At 36.9% G+C, this 15,821-nt stretch overlaps 1 protein-coding gene across 2 annotated transcripts in view; it reads right to left on the reverse strand.

The window, feature by feature from the left end:
* Nucleotides 1-15,821, reverse strand: part of NMBR (neuromedin B receptor) — a 67,896-nt gene that overhangs the window by 6,237 nt on the left and 45,838 nt on the right. The window contains exon 1 of one of the 2 annotated variants that reach the window (XM_032160435.2): nucleotides 6,674-7,095. The exons of the other annotated variant lie outside the window; for it this stretch is intronic. Coding sequence (XP_032016326.1) covers nucleotides 6,674-7,095 — 422 coding nt within the window. Of the gene's footprint in view, nucleotides 1-6,673; nucleotides 7,096-15,821 lie in introns of those variants that run through there. 2 annotated transcript variants of the gene reach the window in all.

The following is a 15,821-nucleotide window of genomic DNA, read 5'->3' on the forward strand; positions in this document are numbered from 1 at the left end:
AAAACAGAATTATAGTTGAAAATACAGATTACCAAAGTATTAGTACTGAGACATAGCTTACAATTGTCGAAGAAAAATGTTGTATACCAACTGTGTGTATCTTTGAAAGGATAAAAAGCAAAAAATAAAATGAGATTGTGCAAATTAATGTGGACATGTTTTATCATGCTTCCTTCAAATATTTATAGATGTGGGGAAAAGTATCTCTTAGTATAAAAAGTGTTTCACTGTGTATATTAGCATAGAAGTATGTGTAAAAAGGTACATTTTCCCTTATAAATGGTCTCAGGAGGATATCCCTAACTGAAAACTAAATACTAGAGAATGTTGATCAAAAGGCATATAAAGAGAAAAATAATCACTATTCATGTATTAAACCTCAATAAATAAATAGATTTCTTCATCAATTCTTATTTTGGATCTCGCTTGTAACATCTGTGTAGTTTAAATTTTAATGTAAAGAGATAATTAAGTTTAATCATAAAACAAAATACATAATAAAAATGGGATCTTTTTTTTACTTCTTATAGAGTCATCATAGCACCTCAAAAATCTCCAGCTACACTAATCTTTCTAATGACACTACCCAAAATTTCTTTCTTTCTTTTTTTTCTTATTAAACTTTCATTTATCAGGCAAAGAATAGGTCCACAAAAAGTCTGAGTGTGAATTGCATGGTAAGAGAAAGGTCTTGCTCACTGTTATATCTCTAATACATAACACAATGCCTGGCCTGGCCAGTAGAGTCCATAGGTCTCAATAAATGGTTGAAACTATAGCCTGAGCAACAAGGAGATCCTCATTAGGAGCAATTGTGGTAAAGTGGGTGGGAGTTGTTGGGTATTATGTTGAAGTGGGAATGGTGATGACAAATGGAGACTGAGTCTAATCTAGTGATGCCTAAGATGCATCAATATTCAGAAACACCTAGAGAAGTAAAAAAAGAGAGAATATGATTAGGCTTCTCTGTAGACTTACTAATGCAGAGTCCCTAGAATGTGAAGTGTGGGATTCTGCATATTACTGACATTTCCAGGTGATTCTGATGATAAGCCGGGTTTAGAAACCATATTTTAAGAGAATTGTGTGCAGCAGTGAGCATCTTTGCCACAGGCTTCCTGCAAGGTTGTCCAGTGCAATGGGTGCACATTCAGCAACAGAATGGATAGTATCTGGAATCCAGCAGAAATTCAGCATTTGAAGAATCAGATGCCTGTTCTTTAATTATGATATGTCACATCATGAGGAAGACATTATTCTTCTTTTGCAAATAAGGAAAACACCACCTTATGGCCATGAGTTTTGTGCTGTTTTATCCTTTTTCTCCAAGTAAAACATTTGGATGTAATGGATACATGGTTAGCGGCACCCAGGAACATAAACCCAAGCCTGATGCAATCTCTCCTTATTTATAGTGTGTCCCAAAAGTTTCAGATCAAGGTAGATGAATAATCTTCAAAAGCTATAAGCAACATATAAATTATGGCAATATTATGAATCTTGTGAGAATTATACAGTGCCTTTCTAATTCAATGTGTGAAATTACTTCTAAGTATAAAAGAAAGAGATAAACTAGAAGTGTTCAAGATCAATGAATAAAAGATATCTAATTTATTGGAGTCAAATAACGTTTATTTAACAATAAGCCCTGTAAATTCAAATTAAAAACTAATAAATTATGTGCAGAAACTACAATTGATTCTGCTTCTATGGGTATATAAAAATAACAGAGCATTTGTTATGGAAAGCAAATTTTTCTTTTTGAAAAGGCTACAAGAAAGCTCTCAGAAAAACCTATGACTCACACTTTGTGAAAGTATGGGTCATTTTATATTTTCCAACTTTTCTTTTCCCTGCCCTTGGTTTCCTCCCTTTTTAGTCCTGTGGTGTGTTGTTTGTATTCTTATTTTTAGGCTGCCTTAAATTCTCCTGTCGCAAGTCTGATATGGTTTGGCTCTGTATCCCCAACAAAATCTCAGGTAGAATTGTAATCCCCAGTGTTTGAGAGAGGGACCTGATGGGAGGTGACTGGATCTTGGGGGCAAATTTCCCCTTTCTGTTCTTGTGGTAGTGAGTGAGTTCTCATGAGATCTGGTTGTTTGAAAGTATGTAGCACTTCCCTCTTAGCTCTCTCTCTCCTGCCACCATGTGAAGACATGCTTGCTTCCCCTTCACCCTTCTGCCATGTTTCTAAGTCTCCTGAGGCCTCCCCAGCCACGCCTCCTGTACAGCCTGTGGAACTGTGAGTCAATTAAATCTCTTTTCTTTATAAGTTACCCAATTTCAGGTAGTTCTTTATAGTTGTGTGAGTAATACAAAGTTGAACAAAAATAAGTTGAACATAAATAAGTCATCACTCTAGCATTATAGGGTGAGTGTGGACTATTATTCTAAAGTGTTAGAAGCACACTCTTGGTGACAATCTCACTACCAATTAAGAGACTGAGAGGCAAGGGCTATGGAGAAAAAAAGAAAGCATCATCTCCAGTCAGCAGCAGCTGGTTAACATGAACCTGAGCTTCAGTCAAGAGTTATTTGATGAGAAAGCAGCAAACAGTTAACAGCACTGCCTCCCACCACTGGACAAAGACTGATGGAAAAGTCCTATGAAGCCTAGGGAGTGTTAGACCCAGGGCCTGTATCCAATCTATTTCAGTATCTTAACAAATAATTACACTCAATAGAATATCTGTTTGCATTGATATAATATACAAATAATATTAATGATTCAAGACTTTGTCTACTGACCTAGTTAAGGAATGAAATCTGATTATCCTAATCAGCACACAAAAACTTGGATTTTGTATTAACAATTATTAATGCATTAGAAACTTAATCAGATTTAGCACAACATTATTTTTGCGTTTAATCTAACATTGGCTATTTGGTATCAGAAGAAAGTATCACCCAGTACATTAAACTAATATTAGTTTATTTTTATAGTTTTTATAGTTTTATTTTTTAAATTTAATTTATAAATGCATTTTGGTTAACAGTTATATAAGAAGCCAGAATAAAGAATTGATATCTAATTTTATATTTGTTAATACGTGAAATTATGAAGTTTACAGTCTAGCACTAGGAATCTGTGAGAATTTTTCCTATGAAGGAAAAAGGAAAACTCCATTCCTAAAAGTTATTTGCATTTTAATAATGTGCCATCAGAGGCCAAAAGGTCTTCAAGAATCAAAGAAATAACATTCCAAATTTGGAAATGCAGCTACTCATATATAGAGAAGGAGATAACTATAACACCAACCATGAGCAAAATATGGCTTATGGGGTGCCACCAACCCGATGTCACAGCACACAATACTCCACGGTGGGAGGTGAGAATATGTGTGTGTTTGTGTTATGTGTGTATGTATGAAAGTGTTAGAAACATCATAGAATATAGAAATACTTTTAATCAACTACTTTATGTAAGCAAGCAAGCAATATACATTTTCAAAATTGTAACAAAAATGTCTATCAAGATAACAGTAAAAAAAAAATAATAAATTAAGACTACCACTATCACCACTTCATACCATGCACTGTCTCTCCTCCAGCCATACTGGTTATGATGATGTGCCTCTGAGGCATGACTGCAGTGGGCACAAAAGCTGTTGCCTAGGGATGTGTCTGCTGAAACTCCTCGAAAGAGTTTGGAAAGTTGAGGATTAATAATCACAGACACCAGCCGGGAGCGGTGGCTCACACTTGTAATCCCAACACTTTGAGAGGCTGAGGTGGGCAGATCGCTTGAGGTCAGCAGTTCGAGACCAGCCTGGCCAACATGGTGAAACCCTGTCTCTACTAAAAATACAAAAATTAGCCAGGCATAGTGGCGTGTGCCTGTAATCCCAGCTACTCAGAAGACTGAGGCAGGAGATTTGCTTGAACCTGGGAGGCAGACGTTGCAGTGAGCCGAGATCGCACCCCTACACTCCATCCTGAGTGACAGAGCAAGATTCTGTCTCAAAAAAATGAAATATAATAATAATCACAGATACCAGTGTCATCTGACCACCCTTTGGCCATATCAAACAAGGTGATTTAGGCCTCAAGGTAGATTCAAAATATTTGTGTTTTTCATTTTAGTCTCTGCAATCTAATGATGCTGACATCAATGAAGTGTAGAACATGAGTCTCCACTTCACATTGGAATATACCTTCTGAAATCTCATTATCTTCCTGGGTTTTTTCTATGTACTGTGATCTCTATTTTTTAACTCTCTACTGTTACTTTATTAGGCAAAGACACTTAGGCCATCTGTGAAGACAGGATATATGATACAAATAATTGAATTTGTTGTTTAAAGACTCTAATAACAGAATTTTTGTTTATTTGTTTATTATCGTTTTGATTGCTGCAACTACTACTTAATTTTGAATTCAAGGCGGTTCTTTTATTTTGCAGTTACATTTTATGATGTTTTTTCACTGTAATAAATCTAATGAATCAGCTCCTGTACTCTTTTTTTTTTTTTTATGCTTAGGTGCTTTGTTTTAAACTCAGCTTTTAAGTCTGCTGGCAAATAAAAAATACTATTAGTAATTTCTTATACCAAGAATTGTAATAATGTGGATTAATGGTGAAGAGTTCAGACTTTAAATGGCATTCAAACATGTTGGCACCATCAGTGGCTAGCTGTGAGATCATAAAAATGTTGCTGAATTTCTAATCTGTTTTTTTAGCTTTAAAGATTTTAATTTAAATATAATAATGCCTATCTCACAGCATTGTGAGGATTGAAAAATCACACACACAAAAAATTAGCACTGTGCTAAGTGCAATTAATCCTACAATTGATTCCACATCCACAAGAAATCATAGCATTTGGTGAGATATAGTAAGAGGTCATCAAGTACTAATCAACTATTGATTGCTATGCTCCAGAAGAAAAATAGAAGTGTAGACAATATATAACAAACCATTTCCAACCCATTTTAAGTGAATCATGGAATATATTGCATAACTTCATCAACAGTTACTCAGGTTTCCTAGTTTATATTTCCTAAACACACGCTGATAGACAAGGGTAGCCTACAGACCAAGTAGAAGAGGCATCTCACCTTTCCTTATCGTTATTTCTAAAGTATTCATTCCGTATTCACAGAATATATGATGCACAAATGAAATAGAGAAAGTCAGTAAATATGTGAGGATTATTATTTTCTCTGATCTTGGCCAGGGCAAATTTACCTGTGTAAATAGTCACGTGTCGCCATGACAATAGATTGTAAAAACTGGTGTGAAATAAACTCCAACCCTGGGTCTTGCTACCAATGCCATGTCTTTAGCATAAAAGCATAATAATAGTAATTTAAACTACTGTGGTTGCTAATCATTAAGTTTTATTCTAATCACTAAGTACGTTTTCTAAACTTTCTAGGTAAAATAAGATTGCATAAAGAGGGGCAGCTAAACTAGTCACATTTTTGCTTTGAAATTCAGAGAAAGTATTTTAAAAGATAATAGAAATGCTGCCACATAAAAAAAATTAAGTACATAATTTATGCAAAAGGCACCTAAATTTCCAAGAGTGTGGTTTTTAAGAAAGTGAATCATTTTCAGTTTCTCAAGTCTCTGTTGAATGTTGTGTTTCCCTCAGTCAGGATTAACTCTTCAATGCCAAAGTAGTATTCCAGTATTATTGCAAATACCAGGAAATTCAGATACAGGCTTATTTTTCATTAGCAACTGAATACATAAATTAAAGAGGAGAGTGAATACCACCTTAATTATCCAAGTTAATTGTTTATCTAAATAGCTTAAGTCAGTCCTCCAGTCCCACCAAGGGAATTAAACCACAGCTCCGTGAAAAGATAACTAATTTTGCATTTTTCCCCACCCCTATCCAAACATTCCCTTCTGCTTAAATGGACCCTGAGTCAGGAGACTTGGATTTTCCTCCCTGGTCTTCCATTAGAAATTACATTCCCTGGGCCTCAATATGCACATCTGAAAAATGACAGAGTTGAAATAGTTGATCTGCAAAATAGAATAATGGACACTTCACACCCTTAACATATGTCGAAAGCAGATTTAATATCAAAGATGTATTTTGGGTACCTATCTGTGGAAAAAAAAAAGTCTCTTAGCTTCAGGTATTAAACAAGAAGAATGTGAAAAGTCATCTGCCTAAAGAACATTTATTAATCTAATTGGTTTTACTTCTAAGAAATAGTAAAATTCAGTTAATAAATTTAAGTAAGTTCTCCTCTTACTTGAAAAAAATCAAAATTAAATATTTGCCTAATATTAAGCAGACATTCTTACCTATTAGATTCTTATTCTACTGCATAAAGGAAAGTACACTTTTAAGATTTTAAGCACACACAAAACGCTTCAACAAGATACTCGCTCTTTCGCATGTTTATTCTATAGCTTTTCTATGAAATAATATTCCCTAAGTGTCGGAGGTGGGACTAGGAGATGCTATTTTAAAAGCAATTTAATTGTTTTTTTAAAACATAGTAATTTCCTTGTATTTTTCCAAGCCTCACATGTCAGTCCATTTTAACTCTGTTTACTCTACTTCCCAGGTACACACTCTCTCCCTCTCTTCCTCTCCACACCCATCCTTTCCTTGCGTCCTTCTGCCAGTAGGTGCACTCCGGGTGAGTCTTCTCTACTCGCCCCTCTCCACGACTTTTCCAAGCCACCCACAGCTACCTGTGCTCTTACCTGTCGGCGCTGAGGGCAGTGAGAGTGAACACGGAAACTCCCACGGAAGTGAGCTGGATGACAGGGATCAGTTTGCAGCCCACTTTGCCGAACATCCACTCGTCGAAGAAGTAGCGCGAGGCGTCCACCGGGACGCAAGTGAGCAGCAGCAGCAAGTCCCCGGCCGCCAGGTTAGAGATGAAGATGTTGGGGACGCTCCTCATGGCGCTGTTGGTGATGAAGATCTTCATCAGCATGATGTTGCCCAGCAAGCCCACGGTGATGATGAGCAGGTAGAGGGATGGGATCACACAGCGGATCACCAACTCTGCGGTGGTCCCGTCCGAGGCCGGCAGGAAATCCCTTTCCCACCCCTCCGGAACGGAACCGCTCTCATTCGCGCCGGTGGTCACCGAGAGGTTGGAAAGAGACTTAGAGGGCATGATCTCCTCTCCAGAAGAGTCCGCTGGAGTTTTCACGCGCTCCAGTGCCCTGAGGACTGAACGCCCACGATTTGGGTTTAATCGATGTCCCTCCCTCTCGCCCCTGCAGGTTTACTGCCTACGGGGCGCTCCTCACAGAGCCACGTCCTTAAGAGTTCAGGACCTGGGGAGGGGTCTGTCCACACACTCGGGCGGTCTGCTTCTAGAGGGGGGAAATGGCTCCGGCTAACTCTGAATTTAAATTTAAAAAAAAAAAAAAAAAAAAGCAAAGCGGTTGCGTCTTTGTTCCGTATCCAGTGGTTTGTTCTCGCGGTTAGCTAGCGGAAAACAGCCTTTCAGGAACAAGGAGCTGTCCCTTGGGGATCAGTAGACGCACCTGCCCGACAGTTCGCCCAGAGAAGCGGAAGTCATCCTGGCGCTGTCCAGCGGGCCGCCGCTGAAATCCTGGGTACTAGCGCCGGGCCACCTGCAAACTGCTTTTCCCACAGCTTTGCTCTTGTTTGTGAAGTTCCTGTTGTATTGTGTGGAACTGGAGGGGAGGTCAGTCCTCCATGCATGTGTGTGTGCCCCTATATACATCCATCCTTACCCGCCTCCAAGCAGGAGGAGCCCCAGGCAAGAACTTTGGAATCTGGCTGAGCTGGCAAGTCCCTAATGCCGAAACACAGAATTTAGGGGAAAAAAATGAGTGCCAAAGAATGAAGCTCATAAATGAAATCCTCTCGCTACTCTTCTTCTGATCATCTACTGTTCTTACCTTAAATGTGAAAATTATTTCCTATAGTTGGCATATTATTTTAAAATTTATATTTTATTGAATTATAACATGTATAACGTACACATTTCTTAATCGTTCTGCTTAATCTAACCATCATTCAGAGCCCACAATCTAGCCACCATCTCCCAAAATAACTTGTTACTAAATAAGTGTGCCTCCTATTGAACATCGTATAAATGGACTCATTCAGCATACACTCTTATGTCTAGGTTCTTTAACTCGACACCGTATCTGTGAGATCCACTCATGTTTTTTCTCAGGTGGCATTTTTCATTACTGTATACTACATCATTTTATAAATATACCACAGTTTGTTTATCCATTCTATATTGATTAATATTTGGGTTCCTTACAATTTTAGTCAACCTGAGTAATGTTTCTATGAACATTCTTTTACATGTGTTCAGGTGCACATTTGAATAAATCCCAGGTGTGGATTTGCCAGGTCATAGTACTTGAGTATGTTCAGCTTTACTGGAAACTGACAATTTTTCAAAATAAATTACTAACTTATTTTTTCTTTTGGAACCTCGCTTGACAATTTTAATTGTCAATTCTTCTATTAAGGCAGAGTATATGTATGCTTATGATTGAGTAGTGCCACTCGTAGATATATATTCAATAAACATCTGATATGCTGTTCTAAATAGGTTGTCCCTAAGAACAAAACAGTTTCCCAAATCACCACCATCTGAGTCTGACATAAACTGACCAGAAATGGCGGCTCAGTTCTGGCGTTAGCTAAATAACACTCTTCATTAGGGAAAACATTTGACTAGTTATTTGTTATTAAAGGATAAAATTGAACAATTGATTAATAACCATGTAACTAGCCAAGGACTACCTATGATGATCTAGCCATAAACTGATAAAATGTGTATATATGCAACGTCATTTATAAATTAAGCAACTTTTCCAGATATTGCCCACCAAGAGCACTGTCACATCATAATTGAATTAGACAAGGTAAACATTTGCATTGTAATCAATTTTAAGTTTTATGTTTTCTAACTCAAATAAAAGTCCTTATTGTACTCTTCTGGAATTTCACTACTTAAAATAATTCATTATAAAATTAAGATTAGTTAAATAGAATATTTATATATAAATATATTTGAATATATAAACATTTTATTTATATTTATAAAAATTATACACATATATAGAGGGAGAAGGAGCAAGAGAAAGAGGAAGAGAGAGTAAGGAAATTAATATTACATGTAAGTTGAGAAATGTCTCTAGGAATTTTATCTCCGAAGTTATTTGTTTTCTTTTTAACATCCAATCTTACTATACAGGATAAATTACTAAATCAGTCTTCTAATTACGAAATGTCTAAAATTCAAACTGCAACTATGCCATTTTAATATATTTTATATAAAAATATATTGAAATCGAAATTACTGTATGAATTTTTATATTCTCCTCTGATTGTGTCTGTGTGTTCCTAATCATTTAGACGAGAAAAAAATGTTGAGTCTAAAAGCTGGATTAATAAATATCCAATTGACAAGCATTGTAGAAACAAGGCATCTGGATTGAATTTTCTTCATTTTAAGTAAATTTATATGTATTTACTTAAAGATTTGTGTTCATTGTAGTGAAGAATATAATGAATATTTTAATAATTTTTTTGGTATTTTAGTAAAATGTTATAAAGTTATTATAATGTATTATTTAGATTCATCACAAAATTACATATAAGAACACAATATTGTCTCATATTAATAGAATGCATACACATCAAAGGTAAACATCTACTGGAATGAAACACTATTTGTTTATTTATGTTTTGAGACAGGGTCTTGCTCTGTCACTCAGGCATGTGCAGTGGCATGAAGATGGCTCACTATAGCCTCAACTTCCTGCATTCAAACAATTCTCCTGCCTCACCTTCCCCATGTAGCTGGGACTGCAAGTGTGCCCCACCATGCCTGGCTAACTTTTTTAATTTTTTGTAGATATGCAGTCTCACTTTGTTGCCCCGGCTGGTCTCAAATTCTTGGGCTCAACAATCCTCTTGCCTTAGCCTCCCAAATGTCTGATTATAGGCATGAGCCACAGCACCCAGCCATACAAACTTTTTTATTGTATTCAATATGTCATATACCATATTAGGTTCCTTAGACTCATATACTTAATGTTTATCAATATTCTTGGATAAAAATACTTGAGTCTTAATGTGATTCACAGAGACAAGATAAACTGTCTAATTTGAAAGAGACCTCATAAAACTGCATTTTGAAATTTATTGTATTTGAAATCAGTGTCTGTTATGTCTCTTTGTTTCTGGAGAAAACAATTGTGTCAAAAAAATGTGGTTTCTATATAAATGAAGTATACATTTTTAATCCTGAGTATTCGATGTTTATAAATACACATTGTATATTGTATTGCCCTAATACAGGAACTATTCAGAACCATATTGATGCTGTTTCAAATTCATTGACATGAGTATTATTGTTGTAAGTGAATATAAAGAATTTGAAATTTAAGCCAATTTTGTAATCCTCATCTGCTTCAATGTATCTATCCTTCAGTGTATTACGAAAAAATATAAAATATTATACTTACGGAGACATTTTATAGATTTTTCTTAAGATAATGACAAAGGCAAGTATACCCACTATTATCATTGATATTTAACACACTAGAGGAGATTCCAACCAATGCTATTGCAATGGAAATGGAAATGAAAAGTATAAAATTTGAGAGAAAGGAGATACTAATACAAAGATATAATATTAAAATTAAAATGGAACTGGCAAAAGACCAGAAAAAATATCAATGGAAGAGAATAAAGTTCAGTCAGGTGCATGCAGATAAGGAAACAACACTCAAATGTGTATTGCAACAAATAAATACTTAGTAGATAATACTGGGAAAACTTTCACAGGCAAGAAGAATCAAACAGAGTCTCTATGTAATACTATATGTAGTATTATAATTCTAGTGCATTAAAGGTCACAGTATGAAAAAGTAATTTGGGGAAGATCATAGACGAAAATCTTAAAGAATATATATGAGACCACGGGGATGGGAAGTGATTCCTACTTCAAGTCAAGATGGAGTAACAGAGAATACACTGAAAACATAAAAACCAGACAAAACATATTAAACAGTAGTTTTTAGACATTGGCAGCACATGCACAAGGATAAGGAATCCACACTGAACCTGAAAGTCTCTCTTACTTGAGAAGATGGAATTGGAATCAGCAGAACAGAGAAAAGTGAGTCATACAGAGAAAGAACTCTGGAGATTCACAGAATTTCCCCTTGGGTTTTCAGCTAAATACATGTTTCTATCTGCATGTGGGAAAATTAACCAATTCTCAGGAAAACACTTACCCGAAAAGGGTCAATTAGCGATTTAAAGAAGCTATGTTCCTACCAGCCACGGTGTAACAACCTTGTAAACACATAGTTTTAGGTACATTAGTTAGAAGTGTATTGTGTTTGTAGTTAGGAAAAATTAACCATAGACCAAAGGCTTCTCTGGTCTTGCCCTCAAAGCTTAAAAGCAAGGATTAAAATGGTAAAACTAGTTCTAAGAAACCTGATGGTATCTTAGAACAAACCTTAATAATTTTTTTCTTTTTTTTTAATTATACTTTGAGTTTTAGGGTACACCTGCACAACGTGCAGGTTTGTTACATATGTATACATGTGCCATGTTGGTGTGCTGCACCCATTAACTCATCATTTAGCATTAGGTATATCTCCTAATGCTATCCCTCCCCACTCCCCCCACCCCAAAACAGTCCCTGGTGTGTGATGTTCCCCTTCCTGTGTCCATGTGTTCTCATTGTTAAATTCCCACCTATGAGTGAGAACACGTGGTGTTTGGTTTTTTGTCCTTGTGATAGTTTGCTGAGAATTATGGTTTCCAGCTTCATCCATGTCCCTACAAAGGACATGAACTCATCCTTTTTTATGGCTGCATAGTATTCCATGGTGTATATAGATATATATGCCATATTTTCTTTTTTTTTTTTTTTTTTGAGACGGAGTCTCGCTCTATCGCCCAGGCTGGAGTGCAGTGGAGCAATCTCGGCTCACTGCAAGCTCCGCCTCCCAGGTTCACGCCATTTTCCTGCCTCAGCCTCTCCAAGTAGCTGGGACTACAGGCGCCCGCCACCACGCCCAGCTAATTTTTTTTTTGTATTTTTAGTAGAGACCGAGTTTCACCGAGGTCTCGATCTCCTGACCTCGTGATCCACCCGCCTTGGCCTCCCAAAGTGCTGGGATTACAAGCGTGAGCCACTGCACCCGACTGTGCCACATTTTCTTAATCCAGTCTATCATTGTTGGACATTTGGGTTGGTTCCAACTCTTTGCTATCGTGAATAGTGCCACAATAAACATACGTGTGCATGTGTCTTTATAGCAGCATGATTTATAATCCTTTGGGTAAATATCCAGTAATAGGATTGCTGGGTCAAATGGTAATTCTAGTTCTAGATCCTTGAGGAATCACCACACTGACTTCCACAATGGTTGAACTAGTTTACCGTCCCACCAACAGTGTAAAAGTGTTCCTATTTCTCCACATCCTCTCCAGCACCTGTTGCTTCCCGACTTTTTAATGATGGCCATTCTAACTGGTGTGAGATGGTATCTCCTTGTGGTTTTGATTTGCATTTCTCTGATGGCCAGTGATGATGAGCATTTTTGCATGTGTTTTTTGGCTGCATAAATGTCTTCTTTTGAGAAGTGTCTGTTCATATCCTTTGCCCACTTTTTGGTGGGGTTGTTTGTTTTTTTCTTGTAGATTTGTGTGAGTTCATTGTAGATTCTGGATATTAGCCCTTTGTCAGATGAGTAGATTGCAAAAATTTTCTCCCATTCTGTAGGTTGCCTGTTCACTCTGATGGTGGTTTCTTTTGCTGTGCAGAAGCTCTTTAGTTTAATTAGATCCCATTTGTCAATTTTGGCTTTTGTTGCATTGTTTTTCATGTTTTAGACATGAAGTCCTTGCCCATGCCTGTGTCCTGAATGGTATTGCCTAGGTTTTCTTCTAGGGTTTTTATGGTTTTAGGTCTAACATTTAAGTCTTTAATCCATCTTGAATTAATTTTTGTATAAGGTGTAAGGAAGGGATCCAGTTTCAGCTTTCTACATATGGCTAGCCAGCTTTCCCAGCACCATTTATTAAACACGGAATCCTTTCCCCATTTCTTGTTTTTGTCAGGTTTGTCAAAGATCAGATAGTTGTAGATATGCGGCATTATTTCTGAGGGCTCTGTTCGGTTCCATTGATCTATATCTCTTCTTGGTACCAGTACCATGCTGTTTTGTTTACTGTAGCCTTGTAGTATAGTTTGAAGTCAGGTAGCGTGATGCCTCCAGCTTTGTTCTTTTGGCTTAGGATTGACTCTTTTTTGGTTCCATATGAACTTTAAAGTAGTTTTTTCCAATTCTTTGAAGAAAGTCATTGGTAGCTTGATGGGGATGGCATTGAATCTATAAATTACCCTGGGCAGTATGGCCATTTTCACGATTGATTCTTCCTACCCATGAGCATGGAATGTTCTTCCATTTGTTTGTATCCTCTTTTATTTCACTGAGCAGTGGTTTGTACTTCTCCTTGAAGAGGTCCTTCACATCCCTTGTAAGTTGCATTCCTAGGTATTTTATTCTCTTTGAAGCAATTGTGAATGGGAGTGCACTCATGATTTGGCTTTCTGTCTGTTATTGGTGTATAAGAATGCTTGTGATTTTTGTACATTGATTTTGTATCCTGAGACTTTGCTGAAGTTGCCTATCAGCTTAAGGAGATTTTGGGCTGAGACAATGGGGTTTTCTAGATATACAATCATGTCATCTACAAACAGGGACAATTTGACTTCCTCTTTTCCTAATTGAATACCCTTATTTCCTTCTCCTGCCTGATTGCCCTGGCCAGAACTTCCAACACTATGTTGAATAGGAGTGGTGAGAGAGGGAATCCCTGTCTTGTGCCAGTTTTTAAAGGGAATGCTTCCAGTTTTTGCCCATTCAGTATGATATGGGCTGTGGGTTTGTCATAGATAGCTCTTATTATTTTGATATACGTCCCATCAATACCTAATTTATTGAGAGTTTTTAGCATGAAGGGCTGTTGAATTTTGTGGAAGGCATTTTCTGCATCTATTGAGATAATCATGTGGTTTTTGTCTTTGGTTCTGTTTATATGCTGGATTACATTTATTGATTTGTGTGTGTTGAACCAGCCTTGCATCCCAGGGATGAAGCCCACTTGATCATGGTGGCTAAGCTTTTTGATGTGCTGCTGGATTCGGTTTCCCAGTATTTTATTGAGGATTTTTGCATCAATGTTCATCAGGTATATTGGTCTAAAATTCTCTTTTTTTGTTGTATCTCTGCCAGATTTTGGTGTCTGGCTGATGCTGGCCTCATAAAATGAGTTAGGGAGGATTCCCTCTTTTTCTATTGATTGGAATAGTTTCAGAAGGAATGGTACCAGCTCCTCCTTGTACCTCTGGTAGAATTTGGCTGTGAATCCATCTGGTCCTGGAGTTTTTTTGGTTGGTAAGTTATTAATTATTGCCTCAATTTCAGAACCTGTTATTGGTCTCTTCAGAGATTCAACTTCTTCCTGGTTTAGTCTTGGGAGGGTGTATGCATCAAGGAATTTATCCATTTCTTCTAGATTTTCTAGTTTATTTGCATAGAGGTGCTTATAGTATTCTCTGATGGTAGTTTGTATTTCTGTGGGATCGTGGTGATATCCCCTTTATCTTTTTTTATTGAATCTATTTGATTCTTCCCTCTTTTCTTCTTTATTTGTCTTGCTACCAGTCTATCAATTTTGTTGATCTTTTCAAAAAAACAGCTCCTGGATTCATTAATTTTTTGAAGGGTTTTTTGTGTCTCTATTTCCTTCAGTTCTGCTCTGATCTTAGTTATTTCTTGCCTTCTGCTAGCTTTTGAATGTGTTTGCTCTTGCTTCTCTAGTTCTTTTAATTGTGATGTTAGGGTGTGAATTCTGGATCTTTCCTGCTTTCTCTTGTGGGCAATTAGTGCTATAAATTTCCCTCTACACACTGCTTTGAATGTGTCCCAGAGATTCTGGTATGTTGTGTCTTTGCTCTTGTTGGTTTCAAAGAACATCTTTATTTCTACCTTCATTTCATTATGTACCCAGTAGTCATTCAGGAGCAGGTTGTTCAGTTTCCATGTAGTTGAGCGGTTTTGAGTGAGTTTCTTAATCCTGAGTTCTAGTTTGATTGCACTGTGGTCTGAGAGACAGTTTGTTATAATTTCTGTTTTTTTTTACATTTGCTGAGGAGTGCTTTACTTCCAACTATGTGGTCAATTTTGGAATAGGTGTGGTGTGGTGCTGAAAAGAATGTATATTCTGTTGATTTGGGGTGGAGAGTTCTGTAGATGTCTATTAGGTCCACTTCGTGCAGAGCTGAGTTCAATTCCTGGATATCCTTGTTAACTTTCTGTCTCGTTGATCTGTCTAATGTTGACAGTGGGGTGTTAAAGTCTCCCATTATTATTGTGTGGGAGTCTAAGTCTCTTTGTAGGTCTCTAAGGACTTGCTTTATGAGTCTGGGTGTTCCTGTATTGGGTGCATATATATTTAGGATAGTTAGCTCTTCTTGTTGAATTGATCCTTTTACCATTATGTAATGGCCTTCTTTGTCTCTATTGATCTTTGTTGGTTTAAAGTCTGTTTTATCAGAGACTAGGATTGCAACCCCTGCCTTTTTTGTTTTCCATTTGCTTTGTAGATCTTCTGCCATCCCTTTATTTTGAGCCTATGTGTGTCTCTGCCCATGAGATGGGTTTCCTGAATACAGCACACTGATGGGTCTTGACTCTTTATCCAATTTGCCAGTCTGTGTCTTTTAATTGGAGCATTTAGCCCATTTACATTTAAGGTTAATATTGTTATGTGTGAATTTCATCCTGTCATTATGATGTTACCTGGTTATTT

This window comes from Hylobates moloch, unplaced genomic scaffold, assembly GCF_009828535.3.
Source record: "Hylobates moloch isolate HMO894 unplaced genomic scaffold, HMol_V3 SCAFFOLD_2, whole genome shotgun sequence".
NCBI lineage: Eukaryota > Metazoa > Chordata > Mammalia > Primates > Hylobatidae > Hylobates > Hylobates moloch.